At 36.8% G+C, this 27,835-nt stretch overlaps 2 protein-coding genes across 2 annotated transcripts in view; one reads left to right on the top strand and one right to left on the bottom strand.

Annotated features, from left to right (window-relative positions):
• The window catches only part of LOC144633100 (uncharacterized), a 57,251-nt gene extending 45,106 nt beyond the window's left edge, over positions 1–12,145 (top strand). The window contains exons 22-25 of the mRNA XM_078491894.1: positions 542–629; positions 9,216–9,341; positions 10,131–10,260; positions 11,459–12,145. Of these exons, the coding sequence (XP_078348020.1) occupies positions 542–629; positions 9,216–9,341; positions 10,131–10,260; positions 11,459–12,086 (972 nt within the window). The 3' untranslated portion in view covers positions 12,087–12,145. The remainder of the gene's footprint in view (positions 1–541; positions 630–9,215; positions 9,342–10,130; positions 10,261–11,458) is intronic.
• A 2,501-nt stretch (positions 12,146–14,646) lies between these two features.
• Positions 14,647–27,835, bottom strand: part of LOC144633094 (uncharacterized) — a 56,290-nt gene continuing 43,101 nt past the window's right edge. The window contains exons 22-29 of the mRNA XM_078491881.1: positions 26,629–26,814; positions 26,364–26,534; positions 26,079–26,246; positions 25,556–25,723; positions 21,039–21,209; positions 18,309–18,601; positions 17,540–17,690; positions 14,647–15,874 (exon numbers count right to left, since the gene is read on the bottom strand). Of these exons, the coding sequence (XP_078348007.1) occupies positions 15,483–15,874; positions 17,540–17,690; positions 18,309–18,601; positions 21,039–21,209; positions 25,556–25,723; positions 26,079–26,246; positions 26,364–26,534; positions 26,629–26,814 (1,700 nt within the window). The 3' untranslated portion in view covers positions 14,647–15,482. The remainder of the gene's footprint in view (positions 15,875–17,539; positions 17,691–18,308; positions 18,602–21,038; positions 21,210–25,555; positions 25,724–26,078; positions 26,247–26,363; positions 26,535–26,628; positions 26,815–27,835) is intronic.

The following is a 27,835-nucleotide window of genomic DNA, read 5'->3' as shown; positions in this document are numbered from 1 at the left end:
GGCGATCATATGAGAACCAGCCTTAATGGCGCATCGAATCCCAGGGGGGTCCTCCGGGATCAAAGTGACGGGGATGATCGAATGGAGGCAAAACTCAGGACCCAAAAAAATCCCTAAGTCTCCCGACATTACCCAAAAAAATACCTGGACCAAAAAAAAAACGCCCAAAAAAATCCCTAGTCAAATTATCTCTTGATTGCCAAGGCCGCGCCACAGCACATTAGTTTGATTTTAATACCCCAAAAAATCCCCTATTTAAATCAAGTCACCCAAAAAAATACCTGCCAAATTCTCCTACCCAAAAAAATCCCGGAATCGAAAATTTCGACCCAAAAAAAATCCTTCGCACATCCCCGTCACTTGGATCCCGGAGTACCCCCCCTGGGCATCGAATCATGTTCGACCTTTCGACCTTTCGACCTTTAGTTTGATCTTAGTCTCTTCTAGACAATGGCCGCTCTCTACATTGTAAGTTATATATTTCTACTTCACTAAGCGTGATGTTTACACGGTGACTTTACTTCTTTTGTAATGTCTTTAGATTACATTTGAAGGGGTAAGAGGAAGCAGTTACCACGGTGACATCGCAATAGACGACTTCATGTTGGCTCCTGAATCTTGCCCTCCAAGTGAGTACATACACGAAAACAGTGTGTTATACTTGCAAGAATGCACTTACATTTCCAAGAGCGGAGTTTTTTCTTTGACCTTTTATCAGAAAGAGCTATGTTTTGCAACTATCGTTATTGACGCAAAATAAGAATTATTATAAGAGTTCTGTTTTGGCACCTGTCATTGATTATCGAGTAGCGTGTTATGGAGTGCTTTTATTAATATTCGGGCCTCTCTTTTTATGAAGTCTAAGAAATTGTGGCCCTCGCATAAACTGGAGTTTAAAATACATTTGCTCCTCTTCCCTAATTTGTAAGGACTTGAAATAGAAGATGAAACAAGAGGAAAATCTAATATCAGATGAATTTTTACCTTTCTACTAGATATAGTAGCAAAGAAGACATTTGTAAATAGATACAATGAAAAGGTGATAAAATAATCAACAAATGCGAAGTTTATCGGAGTTGTTTATAATCATCTCATATGCAGCAAGCGCGAATGGCAAGATTGTTTTTTGTAAATCATCAGCTTTTGGTATTGGGAGGAAGAGCGACATTAGATTAGCCCATGACAGAGCGGCTTGGTGGGACTTTGTAGGGGCCTTTTGTGCATGCCACTGGGCACGATGAGAATGGGTGAGTCAGTGGGTCAATGGCCCTGTTTACAGTTCCCGGCGCCTTATTGGAATAGTAACCGCGCAGACATGAAAGCGAAGCTAGAGTTGACCCGCGCCTGAGCGAGAAGAGAGATTACAGTGAGGATTCGGCAATTTGCTCGTCTTTTTTCGCGGTTTTCGAAAATAATATAAAGTTTCAATTCTAATATTACTCCTTCGTCATCTCATAAGATGTAAGGAAATTATTGGTCCGCTTTTGGCTGTAAAAAAGGCGAGCGAGCTTCTCACGGGTCTTCACTTGTTTTGGTTTCCAAATGAGATCCAGCGAAGAAATCCAAGATGTAATCTGATAAAGCGCCAGCATGGTAAGGGAAATTTCTTCGTCTTTAAAGCAAATGTTCTTTTCTCAGATCATTACAGCAAAGGATATATACACAAAACGCCTGAGTAAGCCGGTGGGATTTACGAAAGGTTTTTAATGTGCAATGTTTACTAAACTTTTGTTAAATTGTTTCTTATCATTAAAGTTGATGTTGATAATAGTTTACATCAAATAATGCTCCACCGTTGACATTTCGTCATCATCAATTGTAGACTGAACTGCTTGGCTTCGGACTTGGAGTCTTGAAAGCGAATCGGGTATGTACATCTTCTTTCCAGGAACATGCTTGATCTCCTTGAAGTGGAATCTAATTAGTCGTATTCTAAATCTATGGATTCGCGGGAGAAGTTGGTCTAGAGTGTGCGTACTCAGAAGTGGCACCAGGGGTTTGTGGTCAGTTTCAATGGAGATCGACCTCCCCACGATGTACTCCCAGGTTCGTTCGCATGCCCGGGTGAGCGCTAGGGCTTCGTTTTCTATCTGTGCATATCTGGTCTCAGTGGGAGTCATCGCTCTTGATATGAATGAAACTGGTCGCCAAGAGTTGTCTGGTTGGAGTTGAAGAACTACCTCGCCTAGGCCGTAGGAGAAAGCATCAGCTGCTACTTTGGTTTCCTTGTTTGGATCGTACAGTGCCAGTACTGGGACTTGCGTGAGGTAAGCTTTGATCTGCTCAAATGCTTTCCGTTGCTCACTTCCCCATACCCATTCCTTCCCTTTGTGAAGAAGGTCTCTGATGCTCTTTGTCTTGTCAGCAAGGTGGTCGGAAAACTTGCTCAATTGGTTTATCATGCCAAGAAATCTTCTTACTTCTTGCACATTCTGAGGCGGCGGTAGGTCAGAAATTGCTTGTAACTATAATTTTCAGGATCTGCCTCAATTCCACTGAAGCTTATGACGTGTCCGAGGAACTTACCTCTTTCTGTACTGAACTGGCACTTGTCGAGGTTGAGTGTCACGCCAGCTTCGACTAGACGCTTGAGTACTGCTTCCAGCCTTTCATCGTGTTCTTGCTGATCCTAACCATGGACTAAAACATCATCTATGTTGCACTCCACACCATCTAATCCCTGGAGGATCTGACTCATATTCTTCTGGAATTTCTGTGAACCAGAACTGATACCGAAAGGCAATACATTGAAACAGAAACGGCCCCATGGAGTAATGAATGTTGTCAGTAGCCTTGATTCCCAAGTTAGCTTTATCTGCCAAAATCCTGAGTTTGCGTCAAGTTTTAAAAAGACTCTTCCAAAGAGTAGAATGTTTGCACAACATGCCTTGGATATATTTTAGATTTGCCTAGTGACGTTACTAAGACACTTCTCAAGACTTCAGCAAAACATTGGCAATGTACAGTATTGGTGTGAACTTGAATGGAATTTTTACGAGATCAGTAAAGCTATCGAATAAAAAGATGACTTGAAAATGAAACCTTCGAATAATAATAATTAAATACCAATTGAATTTTAGATGAGAAATTCCGGAAGTGACATCTGTGTTCAAAATAGGACTTTTTGTACAACTTAAAGTTCCGAAAAAAAAAGAGCACATGTTTTGTAAAAATCACAGACAAACATGATCAGGAAAAAAAAAAACAGGCCAATGGTTTTTATTGACGAAAATACAACTTCCTTAAGAAAGAGTTTGTAAACAAGAAAATGGAATCGAATTACATTTCACACGAAATTTGCATACATTTGAACTTGCAAAAAGAAGTATCTCTGCCGAGACATAATAGCGAGACCTTACATTAATAATTATTGTATTCTGATCTGATTGTTATTTTTTATGCATTAACTATTTAAAAGTGGTTCTCATCGATGAAAACAAAACGGTTTTTCATTCACTGCTTGAAGTATTTATAAACGTGAAAACATTCGCTTAATCAAATTACATTCTGCACGAAATATTTTGTATCCATTTGTCTCAAAACTTTGAGGAAATTGAAATCTTTGTGGACAGTACTGCATAAAAACAGTTCATAGATTTGAATAAAAATATAAGAACCATATTGATAAAGGATATTTTAAAACTTTATTTTGGCTCGTTTTGACGAAATTCAGGATTTTCAAAGACTGTCAGTAAACGGCTGTATCTTGTCTGTCTCCAACGATTTTGCTACGGTTTCGAACGAGCTAATTATTCAACATGGTATCATGGTAGCGAGCAGAAGTTGGTTCGTTCTGAATTTTCAATACAGTATACAAGCTACAGGTCAATATACAGACCCTCTGTATATACGTTTTGGGAGCAAACCATTGTGACATGATTGTGAACTTATTTTCTATGTTGATCAGTAAAAATCCTTAGTACGACATGGGTTTGTTATCAAGTTCGTTAGTACGTTAATACTGCAAAGTGTATAACCTCAGATAATTATTATCAAGTGTGTTTTGTTTTATTAGCGGTTTATACTCTAAGGTCTTGGTATGGGAGATCAAAATTAAGGCAAATTTCTGTTATTATCTGATTGCTTGGCACAGATTAGAACGATACTGAATTGGTTAGGAAATGTAAACATTAAATTGAATGAGAGTAGAAAGGGAGGGACAGGTGCGGGTGAAAGGCTAAGGAGATGGAAAGGGAGAGAGAATTAAAATCCATGCTTGGTTATATCACGCAACCTTTGACTTCTGTTGTTTTCTCACAATAACAAAACTTAAGATGGGGTTCTACCTGAATTGAATGGAACTTTAAGAGATTTAAAGAAGGGATTGAAGAAAAGAATGGAAACACCTCCAAACAGTTGACCCCCTCGCAAGAGCACTCCGGGTTGAGGAGACTGTTTGGTGTCCGTCCACCAATTTTTAACTTCAAATTCAAATTTTAAAATCACATTTAATCTTCAATATTTCTTATTTGTCTAAATTTTACTAATCCTTTGAGAAAAACTATCGCCTCCCAGATATCCCCCCAAATCGTCCAAAAATTAACAAAATACTGCAAAACAAATATATATGGGATAAGTAAAGCTTTTTTGGATACCTTGAAACGCGGCTGAAATGGTTTTCAGTGTTTTCCAGCCCTTATACTTTGGGTCAGTACTACTATTCTTCACCAGTTGCTATTACAGTAATGGTATGAAACAAATACCTAATCATTGGTCCTCTCATTAGTATTGTAATATTTTCCAGGCAATGGAAAGGTTTTGACACTTAAATAAAGTTTCTTATCTTATCTTATCTTTATCTTAAGTTGTGATCATTTTCTTGACAATAGTAGTTACCTGATTAAGAGTTGTATACTATTCCATTAAAGTGTAAGGGCTGGAAAATACTGAAATGAGTCAGCCACCTTAAGTATTGAGAAAAGGCTGCACTTTGCTTAGTGTTACAAGTTTATATTTTCTTGACGTCTAGTTCAATCGTTTATTTGTATTGTCCGAAATATATTTTTATAAATTGAGACCATTATGTCATTAGGTAATAATGCAATCTTGAAAACATTCCAGATTTTCATTATTAAATTGAAACACGAAAAATTCAAATTTGGGAAACAAGCCTGTCCAAATGACGTTGCCATGGTGATTTCAAGTTACTGGCACAATAACTAATCCTACCAAATTATTGCGAGATAAATTTTAGATAAACGCGCAAAGTTTGGCAGCGTTTGGTTGAATCTTGAAAAAGTTATAAGCGTCCAAAGTTAGCGCGGGCCTCAAAGCCCCCCCCCCCCCCGGCCTGAATAGGTTTAAGTGACTGTTTTTCCAGTGATGTTTACTGTACTGTACCCTGCCTTTCAAGTCAAAACAGATAGCTAATTATTAAGCGCCCGATTTTAAGCTTCTCAAGCTTTTTGTTTGGGTCTAAAGTACACTTCAGTGAACTACACGTGTTTGCTTCAAGACGCCATCTTTTAATAACCAACATGCATTGCGTCCGTAACTGTAACAATACTTTATGTAAGCTAACACAACAAATCTGATGACAAGCGGACCGTTATCAAGAAAATACTTTTATCGAGGCCATTGAAGCAATTTCCGAAATTTGTACATGCTTTCAAAAGTAACATAACTTAAAGATCATAGCTAATAACTAATAATTTTGGAACAAAGGATGTCGAAAGGAGATGTGGGATGGGTGGGGGTGGGGGTAGTGGAGGACATTCTGCCAAGGAAACTACGACATAAGCTTAATTGTCCCAAAAGCACCTATGTCGCTTTTTGTAACCCATTGTCTCCATTAAGGCTTGTAAGCTAGGTACACTGAGTCTCTGAGATGACAGGCATTTTTAATACATGTAAAATCGCGAGGATACCCTTTGGCTAGTTTAGCCCGTGTTCGACATTACGTGCCAATAAACCGCCAGCTACGTAGAATCGTCTTTTTTTGTTTAGATATCAAAATTGGGTTTGCGAAGTTTTATTATTCATGCCATTTGTGTAGATGTAGTTACCAAAGACATCTACTGCCATTTAGGTTAGAAACGCAAGGGTGAAGAGGAATAATTGAGTGTTCATTAACCAGCTCTAGCATCTCCATTATCACAGCTCTATTTAAATTATGTTATACCTTGCTGGTATCCTATTCTATTATTCCATACTAAAAATTCGTCATTCTTATTCTATTATTCCCTATCGATGTTCGTACCCAAATTAATCATTCGGACTTAGCTCTGTATTTATCTTACTAGTTAGGTGAAAATCTAAGTATTTAGACTATAGTTCTACATGCTGAAAGAAATGTCACTGCATAGACGTGATCAAGGATAAAAACTATTTCATTTTTCGTCCCCGGCAGAACAAAAGTAAATACAAAATAGCTGGGAGATTTCAACAACAAAACAGAATATTAATCAGCTTTGTTGACACAATCTCTATATACTGTCACGTTGTCAAACCAAAACATTGAAACAATATTGAAACGTGACACGTATTAAATTCTGGTTTAAGTTTAGTAACAAGCTTCTTGCATGCAACGCGTAACTAAACATGCCACCTTGTTGGCATGTTGTTCGGTTATGAAGATTAACTAGTTCTGTCAATCTTGTTGCTTTATTATAGATTAAATACAACACACGATGTTAGTTATAAGTGCCATTTCAGTTCAGTCGTATACTCAATATAGCATAATTATGATCAGACACCGAACAGTCCGAACGTGCGGACTTTTTTACGCCTGAAAAACCAATCAGTTTCATAATAAACAAAATTCGATGATGTTCAAGATGATGTGTTTGATGATGTTTTCCCAAAAAATAGGCATAGTGCAAGTCTGGTCAAATTCTTAGGAAGCCTGTAGGATAGACTTTTACTTTGTAAGTGGGAAAATTCTTTTAAGTATACCTACTATTCTCAAAAGGTAGTCTATCGTGTTAATTAATACTAAAAAAAAAAGATAATAAACACCTCCAACATGAAATAAAAAAGCGTGACAATTTTCTGGGAAATCGACAGTTATGTAAATTAGATCAAATTATGCTAATTAAGCCAATTCGTGAGGAAGTTCACGCGACTGGATTTTGACTTGCCAAATGATAGTTTGCTGATTTATTTAGACTTATAGACGGAATCATAAAAGATATGTTTGGTTTCAAAAGAGACTGCCGCACTTTGGTGAAAATTGGCTTTAGAAATTAAGACCCTATTAAGAACCCGATTAGCCTAAATTTGCGTTAATAACCCTTTACGTAAGAACCTGCTTAGGCTATCTAAAAAAAACAAAAGGTTCTCACTCGCGGGTTTTTACTCTATTTTTCAGAAACTTTAAATGAACAGTGAAATTTTTTTGTTACAAAAAAAACAACTTTTCGCTGAAAATCGTGAAAATTTAATAAGCGCCCAGCCTCGAATAAGCGCCCACTCTCAAGGTTCGCTCCGGGCGCTAAATCGAATAAATACGGTACTTACTCTGATGAAAACGAACATTCGTGAAGGAAAAGCAAATATATAAAAACACGCGTGTGGCGTGTGGTCGCGCGTGATGACAAGTGAACGGGCCGTACCGCTGACTGAAACGGCAGGCTCAAAGGTAGAAATCCAAGATGGCGGGGGATAGCGGCTGTTTATTTCCAGTTAAATTTATATTATGTAAGCTGGATGAGAGAACTGTCCCTCCGTGAATTTTGAACAGCTCTTTGAATGAATTTATTGACAACATTTATACCTTTCATGAAGTTAAAACCACGATGGATTGGCTGAGTTCAGCGCGCCTCAAAGCAACAGTACACATGTCAACTGAAATCGAAGTGCAGCATTGAAGTAACGACAAGATCTTCAGAAGAAAGCATCTAAGTGTCGATAAGTGGCATGTATGTAGCATTACTTTCTTGTTTCTTAACTTTGATGTGCCTAGATGTTGGATTGAGCGAGCTTGTGAGGAAAATCTTTCGCTGTTGTATTTACATTTGCTATCACAACATTGCCGAATTAAGAAGCTTATATGCCTCTGAAAATGCTCCGAAAAATGCCCTAGGTGCCTTTTCTTCGCAAATATTTTGATTGTTATCGATATATTTATGCTTGATTGGCTATTTTGTACCAATTTTGTGCCAAATTGAGTAAATAAATGGCTTTTGTGTTTCGGCGAATTTTGATGAAATAGCAAGAAATCGTTAAGTCACGTGTGTTCAGTTCCTCAGTACGAATAAAATATATTGGTCCCCAAACATTTTGTGCCATTTTTGTGAAGTTAAATGATGGATTTCATTAGCCATGTAAGAAAAATGTAAATAAGGTGTTGCTCATGGGAGATATTTGGCACTAATTGAAGGCTATTTCCAGCAGTACGAAATGTGTACCTTCCAAAAGACTGTTTTAGGAGAAGAAATCAAATCGGACGGTTGAAGTAAATTATAACCACAGAGTATAATGCAGTGAATTTTATTTTCAGAAGCCTTTTTTTTTTGTGGAACTGGTCATTCAAAGTCAGCTTATTAAATATGCATAAATTAGTGAGAAATGGCCAATTTTGCAAAAGGTGCCATAATTCCAAGGGAATAAAATAATTGCCACGTTGAATAGCTTACCTTACCCAACATTTATGCAAAGTTTGGGCGAAATCGGTGATTTGAGCTGTATCACCTATTGCCTGTTTTTGCCCTGTTCTCTCACGGACACACTCTTAATAGGTTCTTATTTTCTGTAGAAAAATTTGCATTGTTGCTATTAGAACTTTTAGTGGCAGTCGGCCTACAGTCCTTGTATAAAATTTACACACCACATAAGTGTAAAAGTGAAGCACTAATCATTCAGAACATAACATTAAATAGTACAGTAATGCCTTGTCCAAACTTATTTTCCAAAAAGTTAACATTTTAAATAAATTTTAGAAAAAAAGAACCTGGTTCCAAATTTTAGGCTTAATAGGTTCTTTTAAAAAGAGGGCTAATTTGCAAATTTTAGCCTAACATGTTACTCGCGGGTTTTTACTGTATTGGATTATGGTGCACGCTTACGTTTACTGAATTTACTTTGCTACTATGTTATAATCTGTATTTAAACGTCAAGAGCAACAGTCTTAACAACAACGTATATAAGACAAAATTGACTTTTTACAGTGACCTGCACGCGCATTTCTTGCGCGCCGGCGCGCTCCCATAACATATTAACCAATACGGTACGTCTCTTTATTTTTCTTTAACAAAAATCGGTTGCATTTTTCACAGATTTTTCTCTCTGTGGTGTGAGTCCATTTGGTATACGTGCGCTCAGGGCTCGAGTGGTTGGTTTTAAAAGCTCGGAAAGAGGATGGTGGCCCTGGCAGATTGGACTGTACAAAAACAGCGATGCAAGTAAATTAAAAAAAGTTGTTTTTCTGTTTTGAATTGTTAAATAAAGATAATCAGTAAATATTTATGAATAACCACAAAGCGATTCCTGCTTAGGTAGGTACACCTGTAACCCATCACGAGCATGCGTCAATCTATCTTCATTAATATCAATAAAATTTCAATCCTCCTTAACTGTTTATTTTTTTTTTTCATACCCGCGGGTTAAATTAAGGCCCCGTCCACACTGACCCGGGTAAATTTGAAAACGCATCTTTTTTTCTTCGGCTAGGCCAACCGTCCACACTGAAACGACGTTTTCGGTCACCGAAAACGGAGCTTTTCAAAAACGCTCACCAATGAGCGTTTGGACTTGGAGCGTGAAATAGCGTATTTTTATATTTTATTGTAAATAATTTTAGAGGGCCACTGGTTTGTTAGTATTTTTTATGTTATTTTAGTGCTACCCTCGTTAAATAAAACTTTACTTTTACTTTTACTTACTAATAAAGCGTATCGTTTTTAAATTTACCCGGGTTAATGTGGACGGAAAAGATTTTACGCGGCGTTTTCAAATTTCTCCGTTTTCAAATTTACCCGGGTCAGTGTGGACGGGGCCTAAGTTTTTGAAAGTTATTCAAAATTTTCTTGCATACATGACAAGGAAATAACGTAACTGTTTTACGAGATGGCATTGTGATAGGATAATAAATAGAAGTTAAAAAATAATGAATTTATAATAAATTATAACAAAATGAGCAAAATTCAAACATTTTCAGTTTAATATCTTTTTATGCTTCCCTCCCGTTTTAGTTCCTCCAAAACTTCAGCTTATTTGTGGTGGTGCCTTGATATCTCGTCGCTGGATTCTGACCGCAGCTTACTGTTTCTACCACTATGATCCTATATTTCGTGAGTACAAATTCAAGAGCAACACTGGAAAGTAAGTGCTGAGACGAATCATTTTTGAATAGGGGAATCTTTGTTAACAATATTTGCCTCATTAGCATAAGCGCTTCAGGTTCTGATCGAGCTACAAAAATATCAGTTACGAATATTATTGAAAGAGCATGACACGATTATCATGGTCTGAATGGGGTAGCTCGATAACACTAAACACTTAATTTTTTGGCTTTGCAACATGAAACAGTAAAATTGTAGGCATTTTAACACTAACAGTAAAAAATTCACTGTAACAGTAAATTTCATCCAAGAAACAAAAACGGCTCCAAAGAGGGTAATATTATTTTGTTTAGTATATCAAGAAGTTTTCGGTAATTTTCCGAATATTTCCGATCATTTCGGAAGATTTTTCAAGACAACCGAAGATACATGGAGACTACCGAAGATGTCCGAAGACTACCGAGGATTTCCGAGTAGAAATCCGAAAATTTTCTCAAAGTTCATGAGTGATTTTGTTACCGATTTTCGAAGAGCAGATAAGAATTTACAATGTTAAAGACTATGGGGTTTTCAAGAAAGAAAAAACCTCCAAACAATCAACAGTTACTGCATTTTCTCCGGAAACAGTAAACATTAAAAACAATTGGTCAGTGCAACAACAAACACTAAAAGTAATGGGCAAATAACACTAAACACTAAACTCCATTGAGACCCTCGATTAACTTTCGCTATAAATTTGAGCCTGATGTATTAAACACTTTTTCTTTGACGCAGGTTTGGAGATTTTAAATTTCACAAGGAATGTATGGGTTCATTAGCGTTTTTGCCACCATAAGTTTTGCAGTTTTTTAAAGCCAATATATATATTACCTTTAATGTTACACGTAAAGAGCTGCAAATTTCGCCGATTAAGTGTCACAATTGCAAGCTCTTTAAACTTCGAATTCTGGAGTTCTTTTGGATATAACAGGATATGCCTTCTCTAGGCAAAGTAATATGCTAATGCGCAAAATGTAAACAAAGAAGTCAGCAAAAATCGTGTGTTCTTTTCTACTGAAAGGTCCTTCACGGCTTGAAACAACTTTCTTGGTTATCAGCATTCTGATCTATGAATTCAGCAAGAAAAGGCTAATTTAACTTCATTCAGCAAATGCGTGACACAATGCACCTTTTAAATGTTATATACTTAGTACACGCTATTAAGTTGCATAATTGATTATTATTACCATTTTACGTAGATACCTGGTAAGAGCCGGTGACCACAATTTGGTGAGGGAAGAGAGATCTCAACAGGACATTCAACCAGAGAATTTCTTTGTCCATCACGAATACAAGGATCGTAAATTTGTGAATGACATTGCTCTCATCAAACTTAAAGAGAAAGTGGAACTCAGTGCTTTTGTACGAACACTGTGTCTTCCGGAAAAAGATGAAGGCGATTTGGCAATCCCTACCAAATACGGTATAGCAACTGGGTGGGGAGTAACGCAAGCCTTGAAAAGGGGAGAAAAACCGGATCTCGAAAACCGATATTCAACACGTCTTCAGTACTCCGCTTACACAATTCAAGGTGACCAACTATGTTCAAACAAATCAGTAATTCACATCAACTCTACAGTGACGTTTTGTGCCGGAGACGGGAAGGGAGGAAACGATACTTGCCATGGCGACAGTGGAGGAGCTTTCATTCGAGAAGTAAGAAGAGGTGATGGCTTGGGAAGGTACTGGTCTTGGGTGGCTACTGGTCTTGTCAGCTGGGGGTTCGGATGCACACAAAAAGATCAGTATGGATACTACACCAGAGTGTTTCCATTTACTGACTGGATAAAGAAAACAATGAAGGACAATACAGAGCCAGAAGACTGAGCTTAGTTTATTCTTGCCTTGCATAATACATTGATTAAAACATAAGCAACCTTATTGTTTATAGCTTTTTCAAGTTATCTTCATTTTGTCTCAAATGCGTTGATCACTAGAAAATGACATCGTAAATATACACTTTGAAAGTAAATAAAAAGAACAATGCAAATTTAACGATAAAATAATGAAATGATTATATCAAACAAAACAGTGAGTAAATACTTTTATTTTTCAAATCTAAGTGTGATTCACAGACGATACGTGAATCATGTGCACTAACACACATTTGTATTCTGTTAGCTGAAAGCTTTTTAAAATAAAATAAAAAAATTGTTATGATGACATGCCTTTGTTTTAACGAGGAATTGTATAGCTGCACACAAAAGGCGATGTTATTGTAGAGGAAAATAGAGAGTATAATCGTAATTAAATACGAATGTATCAGTTTTAATTGTACTTTACATTTATCATAAAAAAAATGACAGAGCTACCAAAAGTGTAGGTAGCTAATATACTGCAACAAATACTTAGGAGAATTTCTCGACATAGATTTACAAAGGGATTATATTATTTCTTTGTGTTTCGTCATGTTGGCTAATAAATGTGTTTGAAAGATCCAAATCATAGGCGCTCTTCCATTCAATCTGACTGTCCCGAGTTTGACATCTCTTGGTGTACATTTCGATCATTTCTTTTCAGTTTACCGTGATTTGATTTGGCGACCTTCTTCCCATAAGCGTGCCCGAAATCAATCGCCCCCGTTTGAAGGTGGTTTGTAATAAGCATCCCCTATTTCGATAGGTACAATCTCATATATGTGTTTCCTTCTTTAATGTTAGTGTTTAGGGTATTAAGTGAAAGTCCGTCTAAGGATCGACCGCTCAATTTTTGGATGAAAAGTTCGATTTCCTTCAAAATTTCTCCACTAAACAAGGTTGATATAAGGTGAAAGAAAACACATTTCTTTGGTTCTCGTTCTCGATAATACTTGAGTCATCGATACCCGAAACCCACAAAACGGGCCTTTTAGCAAGTCGAAATAAGCCCAATTTTAAATGCTCGCCGCCAAGCGTATCTTTAACGGACCAATACAAGAATAACATCAGTAATAGATATACCATAGTACTTGAAACAGTGGTAAAACCAAATCAAATAATTTCAAATTTTTAAAGTGATAGTCATTTAGACAAGACAATGTCCACGCCATTTGCAAGTAAATAATATATTTAATATTTTATTGTATTAGTTTTATTTAGTTTTTAACATTTTTAACATTCATTTTAGTTTTTAACGGTTGGTGTGATATCTCTAGATTTTTACCGACCTAATTAAATGAAGATGTAAATATAACGGGCGGAGTGCCGTACGGCTACTTTGTTGATTCGGATACTTTCTGTGGTCGCTACGATGTTTCAATTAACAGTGTTTGATTGTAAAGGAAAATAGTAGGGTTCAGGTAACTTATTGCCACTAACTTGGATGTCTAATAATACATTGCAAAACCGGTTTCCAGACCCTCTCTTAACTAACGCAAAACCATCCAGTTATATACCCCTCCCCCCTCCCCAACCTTCATTTTTAGGCGGTGACGCCTATATGCTATGGCCCGGTGGACGGCCGTGTGAGGAGTGAAAGATTACTCCAACCGAGTAGCACTGGGAACTAGGCACTTTGTTGTTTACTCAGTTTCGGTACGCCATCTTTCATTGTCAATGAGTATGAATCAACTTTAAGAGCATCCATCGGCAAACCGCGTTTGATTTCTAACGTACAGTTAAACGGAGTTTTGGGGTCAGGGGAGAATGGTGTACTGGATAATTGTGAGCTCGCTTAAAGAACTTTTTTACCGTTGTACGTGTATTCGAAGTCGGCATACGTGATGGCAGGCTAAGTTGACTGATGTTGAATTTGACGAGTGAAGGCCGGTTTATAGTGTCATAACTTTTGAAACCTTTCCAAAAGGGAGACCGATGGCAGCAGTATCTTGATTAGATTGCAAAGGTGAGCTATCTGAAATCATTGTTTGCTTTGACGTGCATTGTTGTCAATAATATTTAACTTTTCCCTTCGCGACTCGCCATCTTCCTTTTACTCCTTTTGATAATATTTATTCGGGTATTTAACTCAAGCCATTAAAAAAAAACACACAGTGACGGTATCCGTATTCCTATTTGTATGAGAAGCCAGAGTTCAGAAAGAACTTCTACCCTATTGCTGATTTAGCTGATCTAAAATGTTTTGTTTGATAAGTTGCATAAATGCATGTAAGTGATTCTAGTAAGCGGTGTTGACTTCATTACATTTCAGACCATTTCAATACGGAAATGTCACACAATCTTCAGGGTCGACTAGGTGTGGAAATCAATCCTGGGCCTTTCTGTTGCTAAATGACGAAGTTCATAATGATTTAATGTATTTATCTTATCATACTGTAGGTTTGTAATGTATTGGAGGTTCGTTCTGCAGTCAAGGCAAATAAAAATTAAAATGAATAAGAAAAATGCAATTTCTGGGATCATTGTAAAGCGTCATCGCCTGTGAATGCATGTATGCGTGCCGGTTATTTAACTTCCCTGGAAGGTTCGCGTTATCCGAGAGTTGACTGTAATCTAATCGCTACGGTTTAGTCGAGAAACCACATTTCCATTATTTCAAAGGCAGAGTTTGTGTTCTTTACAAGCCCTGCTGCATAAGCGCTGAAAAGGAAAAACATCGGACATTATATATTGGTACCATTTAATAGATACCAAGAATAAAAATAGTTATTGCTTTATTCATGACTTTATTTTGTAAAGTCAAATTACACAGTTACAAACTGTCTCTACAGTTTCTTCAACCTACAACAGGTCGATAACAAATATTTTAAAATCGCTTGCTCTTAAGCGTAACGTAGCTGAGATGTTTTATCTCTCTTAACAGTAATTATTTTAAACAAAATAATATAAGTTTTCATTTTTTTCTGAAGCATCTATCCGGTCCGGAATCCGGAATTCTTGTATTTGCGCGTTCCGCCGGTCCATTTTTTTTTTCTATCCGGACCGGCTTTGCCAAATGTTTTCCTTCGCGATCGCTGTGCTAACAAATGCATGAAAGTTTTGCTCTCCAAAATCAAAGTAGCTGCTCACGAACCGCTGTAGTTGTGAAAGAAACAATATGCAGTGGAATTGAAGACCTCGAAGTTCTTCAAAAGGCGAGAATTAATTTCTTCCACGACAGAATCGAGCGTTAGTTTACCGTTTGTTCTATTAAAGTTTCTCGTTGTTTGTCTACTTCGCAATGTCTACTTCGCCTGCGGCCTCGGGCTGTACTCAAGACCTCAGCACAGTTTTTCCGTATACGGACCTCCCGGCTGGCAAATAACATATATATCTTAACTACAAATGCTATTCTGACTTTTTTGTGTTAGATATTATCCTCACAAAAGCGTGGTCGTTTCACTAAGCGGAGGTTTTCTAGTCTGACCCATTTTGTCAGTTTACCGTCATCAAACTTTACTTTTACAAAGGCTGAACCCGAGGTAGCCTTGACAGTACCGGTTCGATACCAATATGGACGATCGGTTCTGTGTTCGGCTATAACTGGTGAATTCACAGTGATATCTTCCATTAATGGAATTCTATCTACTATGAGCACTGGCTCAGTTCTCTTGTAACTGCGCGTTTTGTCTTTATTTACTTTCAAGGCGAAGTCAACGTGTGTGCCATTCATCTTTGTGATGTAAGCTCTGTAGTAGTGAAAGGCGTCTTCCTTGTACGACCACATTCCCCAGAACTTTGATCCAACCAGAATACAATCTAAAAGAAAGAAATAAAAGTTACCTTAATTTTTAAACTCGAGTTTAGATATGTATTTCAATGACGAAAAAGACTGTTGTACTGTGTTTGTTAACCTAAATAGCCTTGCATTTGTTGTAGTTCTTTGATTTTATGAATCAAGCCAGCACAAGGTTCTGGACATTTGAGAGAAGGCATGCGGCTGACCATATTTGATTGATGCTTCCAAACATAGTGACCGGAATTACCAAGTTGAATATACGAAACCTTCTAATCTTGCAAATTGCTCTATGCAATGGTCTGAGTTTTAATCACATCATCTTCTTCAAATCCAACTTTATCATCTTTTTTAAATCCAACTTTAGGATGCAAGCCAAGTCTTTTAAAGTCATTTAGGGTATCAAAACCCTTGTCTGCCATGATGGCATCTCCTTTTTTTTTTTTTTTTATTTCTTTTGTTATCAGTTTTTGTCTTAGAACTTCCAAGAATCCAGATATAGAACCCTCATAAATTTGAGAGATGAACCTAATCCCTCCTTTAGTGACTTAAGTATTAACACCCAGCTGACATTTGAATGTAGCATCAATAATGATAATGTTACCCAGATACTTTTCTAAGAACAACTTGGGTGAAATTTCTAAAATGTGGCCATATTTTGAGACTTCCAAGTGTTACGTACTGGTAGCTGATCTAGGCAAGGAATATAATATTAACTGTGCTTTCAGGAACACGAAACCTTTCTCCAAGATCAATGCATGATAAGCCCATTCTTAACTTCATTAGTACAAGAAGGTATTCATCGTCAACTGACAGTTTATGAGCGGTAGGACACTTCAGAGTCCGCATCATCATAATCATCACTATTGTTGTTTGCATTGTCATTCGTACTCTCAAACATTTTTTCCATGTCAACAATGTTGCATTTTCGTGTTGCACTGTCCCAGTAAATCAACAATTTTCTGTTGCAATTAGGCAATAGAAATTGTATAGTATTCATAAACTCAAAGTGAGAATTGAATCCAGTGTAATGAGGGAAAAACTTCTCTTCTTTCTTTGACGTTGTAGATTTTGAAAGAAGATGAGATACCGAAGATTTATGTGAACAGGGAATTCTAAGACTATCATCTAATTTACTGCTTCTCCTTCTTCTGCTGATGCTGTATCTATTGCTTCCTCCTCCTCCGTCCTGCTTACGTTCAACTTTTCAAAAACAGATCTTTCCACAGACTGGGCTTTCTCTTCAGACCAAGAAAAAAAATAGACGGTACTGCAGCCGCTTTGAATCGTTTCTTAAAAGACTCTTAGTGTGGCTGTTGACACTAAAAATATCGAGGATCTCGTTTCAGTTTCGTGATCCATACAGACAACAAGCGTTTTAAATGAATCGGTAATACATGAAACGAAAGATCGTTTCGGTTTGCAGAACTGTTTTTACAACCACCAGCGCAACAAAAGTGAGGCATGGCGAAGAAAGTTGACTCAATGTTAGGAGCACACGTGACAAAAACTTTGTTGTTGTACCCAATTCAGGTCACGTGACCCACGCGCGAGAGTAAGGCGATTTTGTCTATTGATTGAACCGGACTCATTTATAGAAAACCAATAGCAATTAGCAAAAACAAAAAAAACACAACGAAACACAGATAAACAGTCTGTCTAATTGTTAATGCATCTAAGATAATTACCGGGCATAGGATCACAGCCGTATAAGTCCGTTCTCAAGCAGATTGACTCTGAGCCAGTCGTCATGGGGTGAATCCGTACAGTACTGGTTACAAATGGCTCTTTAAACTTGTATTGCACGACAGACGATGCGTCCTTGTTTCCCACGATGTTCTTTAAATAAATACAGAATAAGCACGTGATTAGCGATAGCAAGAAAAGTCAACTTAAGTTGGTGACACACTAGATATCGCTTTAAATAGAGAGGGATTTGAACAACGTAACTGACTTGTGTCGACCCAGCCAATCAGTTCAAGTAACTGTTCCCACGCAAAATGTATGTTACACCACCTTATAAACCAATAGCATAGTTATCCACATCTCAAAAGCAATTAGACATTCTATTGAATTATTTATTACCGTTACCGCTGATAAGAGCAGATAATAGCATTCTTTCCCAAACCTTAAGGTAGTATGCATGCAGCCTCTTCTGTCAAATTATCAGACCATTTGAGACACTAACAGTTTTCTCAACTCTGTATGTGGTCACAGTTGGGGGACTTCTTCGCTTGTTTCCAACATTCACTGTGATACTTTCTCGGGTGCTTCCTTGCCATTTCCTATTTTTTTTCTTAAAATTTTCCAATTTCTTTCTGTATTTCTAGGTGGGAAATGCGATCGAAACGAGGAAAACTTTGCACTTCGTGTGGCAAAATGATCAGAAGTTATCTGCAGGTCCTGGAATATAGTATAATAAACAGATAAATCAGTTAAATGCCACGTGGCTTTCACCTTTGTTATTCCAGACTCACTGTAAGTTACAATTGTTTCACCAGCCATGAAGCTGATTCTATACATTTTAACCCATGTGTTTATGCCTGTTCCTCCCTGTGTAGCTATTGCGGTAAGCTTGTAATCTTGACCAAGGTCAATTTGTAAGTAACTGTATCTTGATGGACACCACGCGAAAGGACCATTAAGTCGTGCAGCACTGGGTCGATGGTCAGAGTTTAAAGAAGATGCTGGTGATGTGATCCTGATGGCCTGATTTTTGTTATTTTCCAAACCAAGAGGCCTTGCACAAGCTAAAAGATACAATATTTGATGGTGTAAATAGAGGATATTACACGGTGGCGAAAAGATATGAATTTTATGTTCGAGTGGCAGAAACGATATCTCACTCGTTCGCTACGCTCACTCGTGGGATATCACTTTTTGCCACGAAAACATAAAATTCATAACTTTGAGCCAACGTGTAATGTTTTTTTTTATTATATGGAGACCGGATGTAGTTGATGTTGCCGATTTATATTTCATTGTTTTCGAATATAAATCGAGCCAATTTTACAAATCAGCGTTCGTCTTCATAGAAAATACAAAGCACCCGTGCCCAGGATATAGAAACACTAACTAAATTCCAATTAAACAAAATACTTGTCAACTAAATAACACGTAAGAACTGAAAACATCACTGACTTTGACTTGAATCCGATGCGGTAAAGTCTTGACGACCGATAGTTTTCGACTGCTTTTGTTTTCTCATTTACGACATATTGCACTTGTGAAAACCCTTGCGAAGAATTCCCTCTAAAAACCTTGAAATCGTCAAGGTTTCTATTAAACCTTCGTGTCGATGCTTGCTAACAAACAAGGACACGAAACCAAGCTCATTCAACAAAGTAGAAAACTCGCGAATCGTGACGTCAATAAGCGATATGCCACTCGCAAGAGTGTCCTACGGAAAATACGCCACTCGGGTCCCGGATGGAGTGGCGTATGGAATCTACGAGTGGTTTAGTTTCCAGTAAAACACTCTCCTCCATATAATAACACTGAAACGGAACGGTAAGGAATTTTAGGTTTCACGAAGGAAAATACCAAAAGAATTCGCTTTTGCTTATCATATTGGCATAGTCAACGTATTTCCGCCAGTCGCTCTAACGATATGTAACTGAATATTTAGATGTTAGCTAGTTCGGGCGGTTTATTCCCCGGTTTATTGAAAGCAACTTAAGCGCTTCTGTTTACACGCAGCTGAACACGAAAATAGAAACAATCGATTAATCACCTTGCAAAACCAGTTATCCTCGAGCTCATGCATTTGACTAATTTCCTTGTCTTCCGCATCAAAACCTGTTTTCCTCAATTCCTCACAATTTAACCCAACCTTGCCAAAACCGGTTTGCCCAACACCCAAGGGACCAATATATGATACTTTTATTGGTTATTTCGGTTGTTAATCCAATTAATCTGACTCCCAAGGGATAACAAATAACAACAACTAACGCGCGAGTCTCGAAGGACGAAAATCATTTTTTTCACGGCCCTAACGTGGAAGAATGGATGAATGACACCAGTTCGATGACACTTAAACCTAGCTACCAAACAAAAGTTTTCGCGTTTTAAGCATTACACCAAAGCGTCTACGGCTCTGTTGTGATTTTTGCCTCTCGGGAAAAATTTACTTCATCGGACGATTCATTCAACTACCGTTTTCAAAATTAAAACGTTTATTTTCATCACGACCCTAATTCTGTAACCACGAATGAAATCGGTCCTGTATTAAAAATACTTAAAAAACTAAGCATGGAAGCGAATTCTTTGACTCTTTTAACCTTTAGAATCTGCTCGGCTGTTCGAGGTTGTTTTGTTTTAATTTCTTCCACTTGAGAGTACAAATTTAAACTTACCTCAGAATCAACAGCAGCATTTGCTGTTTTCGTCAGAGTTTTTTCCTTCGCTCTGCCACCGAATAAACTTAGTCAATTTATTAGCCATTTTTCACAAACTGCACCAATTGGGTGAACTTGTACATGTGTATTTCATTGCTCCGACCGCTGTGTTTATTTTCTCTCACAGCACACAATAAACGTAGTTAGTTTTTTTCCCCGCGGCCGGTTTTGATGCACAATTCCACCGGCAATGTTATAAAACAATTGGTTCATGCTTTTAGCTGTGCACTATCGAGTTATGGTGTACTTGGGAAGTTTGGAGAGCACGAACGAAGAGTAAGAGTTGCCCGAGGCGATAGCTGAGGGCAACTCTTACTCTTCGTTCGTGCTCTCCAAACTTCCCAAGTACACCATAACTCGATAGTGCACAGCTAAAAGCATGAACCAATTGTTAATTCTGCGATAGAAGAAAAAATATCCTGTACATTTCGACTGGCCTGATCAGTTTTAATTGACGCTTTTTAGTACACAGGTTCAATTTAATTTATATATTAAATCTGTGAGTTTTATTTTCGAAGCCAAATTCTGCTATTTAAATTTGATTACAATAAGGAACATGGCAAACTAAAAACAAAGCGACAAGGGTAAGACAAGAGTAATTGCTTTTTTTTTTTTCGGAAAATAAATCTAAATACAGTTAAAATAATTCGTGAGCTGTACATATGGATTTTCTACATGGTTGGAAGACTATGCAGTTAACGTTTGGGTGGTTCAGCTCTACACGCCCATATTCTACATGCATAGATACCGCACATTCGTAGTTAAATTGCTATTAGTTAGGTATACTAACCTTCACAAGAGGGTCTCGGGGGACTCCAAACACCCTCATCGCATGTTATTCTTGATGCTCCAACGAGGTAATAAGTTTTATTTCTGCATGTGTATTGTACAACACCACCGTGCAAAAAGTTGACGCCTAAACGCCAACCATTTGGAGGGTGCCCAGGATCCTGGCAGCGTTCTAATAAGAGATAAGTACATTATGGTAACAGTGAACGAAAGAACGCACGAACGAACGCACTATAGATAGATAGTTTATTATATACAACTTCACAACCCGAAGGTTGAATTATGTTATTTTTACAAAATACTTAACGATAAAATGCAATAATTACAAAAAACTATACACGAGTTATTAAAATCCAAACTTAAGTACATTAGAGACAATAAAACAATTTCTAAATCTATTAGTCTTAAAACAGGATTTAACTGGTGTGACTTCCTTAGGTGCGTTAGTTCGCGCAAACGAATAAACGCACGAAAGAGCAAATGAATGAATGGATGAATGAATGAATGAATGAATGAATGAATGAATGAATGAATGAATGAATGAATGAATGAATGAATGAATGAATGAATGAATGAATGAATGGATGGATGGATTGATGGATGAATGAATGAATGAATGAATGAATGGATGAACGAATGAATGAATGAATGAATGAATGAATGAATGAATGAATGAATGAATGAATGAATGAATGAATGAATGAATGAATAGTAGTAATAATAGTAATAATAGTAAATCTTTATTGTGCCTTACACTCCAAAGGGAGGTATTGGTCTAGTTACAATAAAGGTGTTATAGCAACTATGCTAACAAATTACTTAATAACAAACAATTGAAATACAATGCAAACGTTTACGGAAATAATTAAACTATTAATTATACAACTATTTATTGATATAACTTTCAATTTAAAATTTCTTTTCTTTTTTGAAACATTAGGAAGATATATTTAGCTATGATTCTAGAGGTAGCATAATTATCTAGTACTTTATTTTTTCATGATCAGTTAAATCTACGAAGTGAGGATCAGTTTGTGACACGATGGAATGAAGCTCTCTTCTAACATCATTATACCCTTTGCAATACATTAAAAAATGCTGTTCGTCCTCTATGCGGTTTCCTTACATACCAAGCACTTTCGTTCTTCAACTGGTATGGATGCTCTTGCATTTTCATATTTTCCAGTTTGTATGCGTAGGGAATGTACCCCTAATCGTAGTTTAGTAATACTTATTCGATGCGCTGGATTTTTAACTGTAGTGAGATACTCTTCTAATTGGTAACCCTTTTTAACTTCTTTGTGAGTGAATTTTTCTCTTGAGCTATCTGACGCGCAATTTCGGACCTTCGACCAATTTTTTGAAATAATTTTTTCTTAACCTATGTTTAATTTTGGAACAAGAATTCGTTGAAAGTTGTTGAGCTGATGTGTCATTATCGGAGTGGATTCCTAATGTTTCATCATCATTTAAAAAACTAGCAGATTTAGTATGTCTTTTGACGTAAAGAAATGCATCATTTAATATAGGATTGGTTATCCTATGTTCTAATCTTTGAAAATAGCAGAAGATAGATGCTTTTATGTCTATTGCTAAAGGGTATCGACCTAGTTCTGCTCTACATGCTACGTTTTCTGCATACCATGGTACAGTTAATGCTTGTTTGCAAAACCGGATGTGAACTTGTTAAATTGTACTTTTATCGAAATGTGTTTTGTATGATAAAAGTTCGGGTCCCCATATTTCACAACCATACAAAAGTATGGGTTTAACAAGGGCATCAAAAAGTTTATTTCGTATCGCAATTGTTGATGAATCAATGATGGATAGAAAACGTTTAATGATAGAAATAACTTTGGTAGCCGTAGCCTTTTTGCTGATTATTTCTCTTGCATAGGTGTAACGACCAGAAGATGTCATTTCTATGCCTAGATATGTTTGTTGTCAACAATGTTTAAAGTTTCATTGTCGTATTTAAAATCTTTTTTGTGTTTGTTCTGACCGTTACCACTAAATACAATGATGTTTGATTTTTTGGTGTTTACTTTTAGCTTTCATTCTTGAGCGTGCTTATGAATAACGTCAAGTGGTTGTTGCAATCCTTCTAGAGAATCGCTTAATACTAATAGATCATCTGCGTACATTAGGCAGTTAAGTTATTGATTGTTTAATACTACCCCTTTGCATTTGTTTACTCTAAAATAATCTGGTAAAGCATTCATAAACAAAGAAAACAGAACTGGACTTTATCCATCACCTTGCCTTATGCCTTTATTGCATGAAAACAGATCCGTTGTTGTGTTTTTATTTATGCAAACACAACTCTTAATCGAATAATACATGGACTTAATGACATTTAGGAATTTGCTTTTGATACCGTAACGTTGCAACTTATAAATCAACCCAGACTGCCACACGCTATCAAAAGCTTTCTCATAGTCAATAAAACCAACATAAAGCTTTTTATGTTGTTCGGTGTACTTATGAATGAGTTGTTGCAAAATAAAAAGACTATCTGTTGTTCTCGCATTTGGTCTAAATCCAAATTGTTCTAGGTTGAGAATGTTGTGAGTTTCGATAAATTTATTTAATCTTGATTGTAAAGTTGATGTGAATAATTTTCCTAAACAACTTGTTAGAGTAATTCCCCTGTAGTTGGCTGGCGAGCGTGTATCGCTCTTCTTTTTGTAAATGGGTCTTATCACCCCAATATTACAATCAGTAGGAAATTTACCGGTGTTAAGTATATCGTTGAAAATTTTTTCTAATGAAGGCAATAAATAGTATCTTCCATGTTTGATCATTTCATTTAAGATAGAATCCACGCCACTGGTTTTTTTTGTTTTAAGTTTGGAAATATGTTCATGTATTTCCTTCGATGTGATAGATATTCCTTAAATGTCATCAGCTAACAGAACTTCTGTATCATCCATGTTTTTCGTGAGGTTATTATCTTCGCGAGATTCTTCGTCATCGGTTGGATAATTATTGGCGCGAGATTCATGGTTATCACATAGTAACTCCTGGAAATGCCGTATCCAGTCTTCTGGAGAGATGAGGGGTTTTTCCTCAACCGTATTATTTTTCCTAAGTTTGTTGATTTGTTTCCAGACGTCCTGACTGTGTCTAGAATCCAATGCAGTTATTTCATTCATAAGTTGATTTTTGTTCTCTTTATGCGCTAATTTAACTTGTTTTTTATATTTCTTTTTAAGAACAAAATACTCTTGTCGCAATTGTCTTTGGGTTGTCGGGCTAATTTTCTTAGCAATATTTTGTAATTGCTTCTTTTATTGTCGACAAGTATTATTATACCATGGATTGTTCTGCTTGTTGCTTTTGTGTGTTTCCTTGACGTTTTAGCCGTTAACGTCATTATGTTGTTAAAATAGGAAATTTCTTCCTCTATTGAAGCGAAATGTTTTGAGTTAAGAAGACTTTGTCTTTGAATTTGAATTTGTTTGAATTTGTGTTTCAATTTGTGTCTTTGAATTTGACTTTGTCTTTGAATTTGTCTTTGGAATCTGGCTTCCATAAAAATGTTTTAAATGGTTTTCGGACTGATGGAGAGTGTGCCGCTTGCCCTGCGGACTCCTCGCTAGGTGTGTCATTTATTCCGCTTGATATGGAACAAGTTAGTTTCTTACTAATAGGCCAATGATCTGAATATGGGGTCAGTGATTGCACTTGAAAACCGAGTAGTGAATTAAGGAGTTCTTCGCTTACTATTCCATAGTCAACAGTGCTAACTCCCGTACGTTGATATGATGTAAGTTTTCCGTCAAGATCGCCCGTTAGCCTACCATTTAAAATTCTTAATCTGTTTCCTATGCAAAGCCGTAGAAGTTCTCCTCCTACTTTGTTTACGTTATAATCTGCATTATTCCGCTTCGGAGAATGTTTGTCTAGGCGATAATGGCTATTTGGTGTTACCAGATTATGCCTGTCGTTTTCTATGAAGTCACTTAATGTTAAAGAGTTAATGAATGAATGAATGAATGAATGAATGAATGAATGAATGAATGAATGAATGAATGAATGAATGAATGAATGAATGAATGAATGAATGAATGAACAAATAACTTTATTTAGACACGATAAAAAAATCCAAACAATTTGTCATTTATCTTAAATATGCTATTCTTTTCCAATGTGCAACAATACAACGCGTGAAAAAGTTTTTTTTACGAAAAACGTTTCTGTTTAATACACCTGTATGTTAATAAAAAGCTCTTGTATAATCTCTCTTTTATAATGTCCTTTCGGATCCTCCGTTACCTTTACAAAAATGCTGAACGTGGATCCCAGGCAATTTTGAATTTGCTCGAAATTGCCTCACATCCACATTAGATTAAATTGTAACGCAAATAAGATAAATCAAAAGTAAAAAGTGCTATTAAATAGTGAAAATGGAAATAAATCTTTGCTGTTTAAAGGGTGAAGTAAAATCCTGAGTCTCATTAGGATAGGACTAAGGGACTACTCATTGCTCTATTAAAACCACTGCTGTCTACTCACTCTTGCATTCTGGAATTGCACCGTTCCATGCTCCTTTCTGGCAAGTTAGAGAGGCTAGGCCACGTAAATCATAGCCAGAATCGCATACAAAATTAATTGATGAGTCATAGCTGTAGTCGTCTCCGATGATTCGTCCGTTCTCGAGTGGCCGTGGATCTTTACAGGTACCTGCAACAAAAATAAAGTACATAAAAATCGAGACTATTTAGCAATGAAAGTATCATAATTATGAATAAAGAAATATATTCTTATTCAGTCTACCTTTACGAAACTATTAAAAAGTAGTTTGAATTAACAAAGTGAATAGTTTTAATGCAACTGTCATGGTATAAATTGGTCGAAACGTGGAAAACTGACGATTCGTGCTTTAGTTCCTCTTCTTAGAAAAAAAAACAGCAAATAAACAAAGAAATAACTAGGCAATCAAAAAACACAACTGAATAACTGAAGTTGGACAAAGGTTATCGTCACGAGCTGGGGAGGGAGGGATATTCTTAATAGAATATGAAAGAATAGCTCATACCTTTGCAAGTTGGAGAAATTCCATTCCATTTTCCATCCATACACATAATCTGCTGCGATCCTTTAAGTTGAAATCCGTTATTGCATGAAAAAGAAACTAACGACCCATGGTTAATGCCATAATTATGTACTTTACCATCGGATAGCACTGGCAATGGATTGCAAGAGGCTGCAAAACAAAAAAAGATATGAGGAATATAGTCAATTAAAAGTAAACTAGCGAGCACCAACATCGAACTTTTTAGATTACTTATCTAACAGTAGTATATAAAGAGGAGACTATTACCTTTACATTCCGGCCGATCCAAATCCCAGCTGCCATCGTTACATATCAATCGAGGATTGCCAACCAAACTGTAACCTTGTGAAGTGCACTCAAACCTGACCATCTGTCCATGGGAAAAGTTGTTTCCAATTCTTTTACCTCTGTCTATCATCCCAGGATTACGGCAGGAAGCTAACCGAAAATTAGAGGAAATATAAATAGTACGTTTTAAAACCACAAAATAACTGCTCCAACCACCCTTTTCTCTCGTCCGAAATGAACTTACCCTTGCAAGAAGGAAGGCTTGTATTCCATGAACCATCGTCGCAGTGGCGGACGTTTGATCCAAACATAGTGTGCAGCACATTACAAGCATACTCAACGTTGCTTCCATGTTTCAAGCTTTCACCCATCTTAAAGTTGTGATTTGGTGTGTATCCATTGTTTGGGTTACCATCGAACCTACATCGACCTTTAAAATACAAAAATACTTCGCTTTTAAAACGATTGTACTCCCAAGAGTGGCTAAGTTAAAAGATGAAAAAACACCCCATGGAATTTCTGCTCTATAGCTTTGATTTCACTCTAACAGTTAGAAACACCAAAGACATGAAGACCAAATATAGGCAATTATTTGAAATGAATATATGAAATTCATATATTTGTACTGCGGATATACATTTTAAGCAAATGGAGGATCATCGCAGTAATGTACTTTAACTTAAGCAGTTGAGAAAAGCAAGCCTGTGAGTTCGTAATAAACCCGTGGGTATATTACGAACTCACAGCTCCCAGTTGGCTTGATAGCTCAGTTGGTTAGAGCGCTGCACTAGTCAGATCGCAGAGGTCATGGGTTCGATTCCCGTTCAAGCCTGAATTTTTTTTTCAGGCTTGCTTTTCTCAATTGCTTAAGTTGAGTACATTACTGCGATGATCCTTCATTTGCTTAAAATAGGCAATTATGAAATGTGTATAGGTAATCACGTGATTCCGAGTATAATTTAGTGAGGTTAAGGTTTTCACGAGCCCGTAGGGCGAGTGCAATTTGTTGTCTTTGAAAAATTTATGAGTGGTTATTTGTCCCAGATTGCACAAGAAAAATCATGTCATTACTTGTTAACAATACACATACGAAAATTTCACGGACGACAAGCAAGACGTGTTCCGTCGCTTAACTTTCCGATTCAGTGTAAAACATTTCGGAATTGCCCAGCTTTGTAAAATCCAGATACTGCTACGGAATTTGAAAGTTCTCTCTCACGCATTATCAAGTGCTTTTATCCTCATTTACGTATACATGTTTTGGCTGAAATGTGCAACTTTAATTCATGATTGTAATCTTCCTTCAGCTTTACGAGCTGTCGCATAAGAAAATCCTTGATTTGTAACTTTTAGAAGTTTCGTAAAGCCTCTTTTGTGCTACACATCGTCCTGTAGCTAGAACTCCGGTTTATTAACTTTTAAGTTTCCTTAAAAAGGTCAAATTTTGTCCG

This window comes from Oculina patagonica, chromosome 1 (assembly GCF_052425735.1).
Source record: "Oculina patagonica isolate OP01 chromosome 1, crgOcupat, whole genome shotgun sequence".
In the NCBI taxonomy this organism is placed as follows: domain Eukaryota; kingdom Metazoa; phylum Cnidaria; class Anthozoa; order Scleractinia; family Oculinidae; genus Oculina; species Oculina patagonica.
Note: the sequence above shows the minus strand (reverse complement) of the source record. Positions and strands in the feature narration are given on the sequence as shown.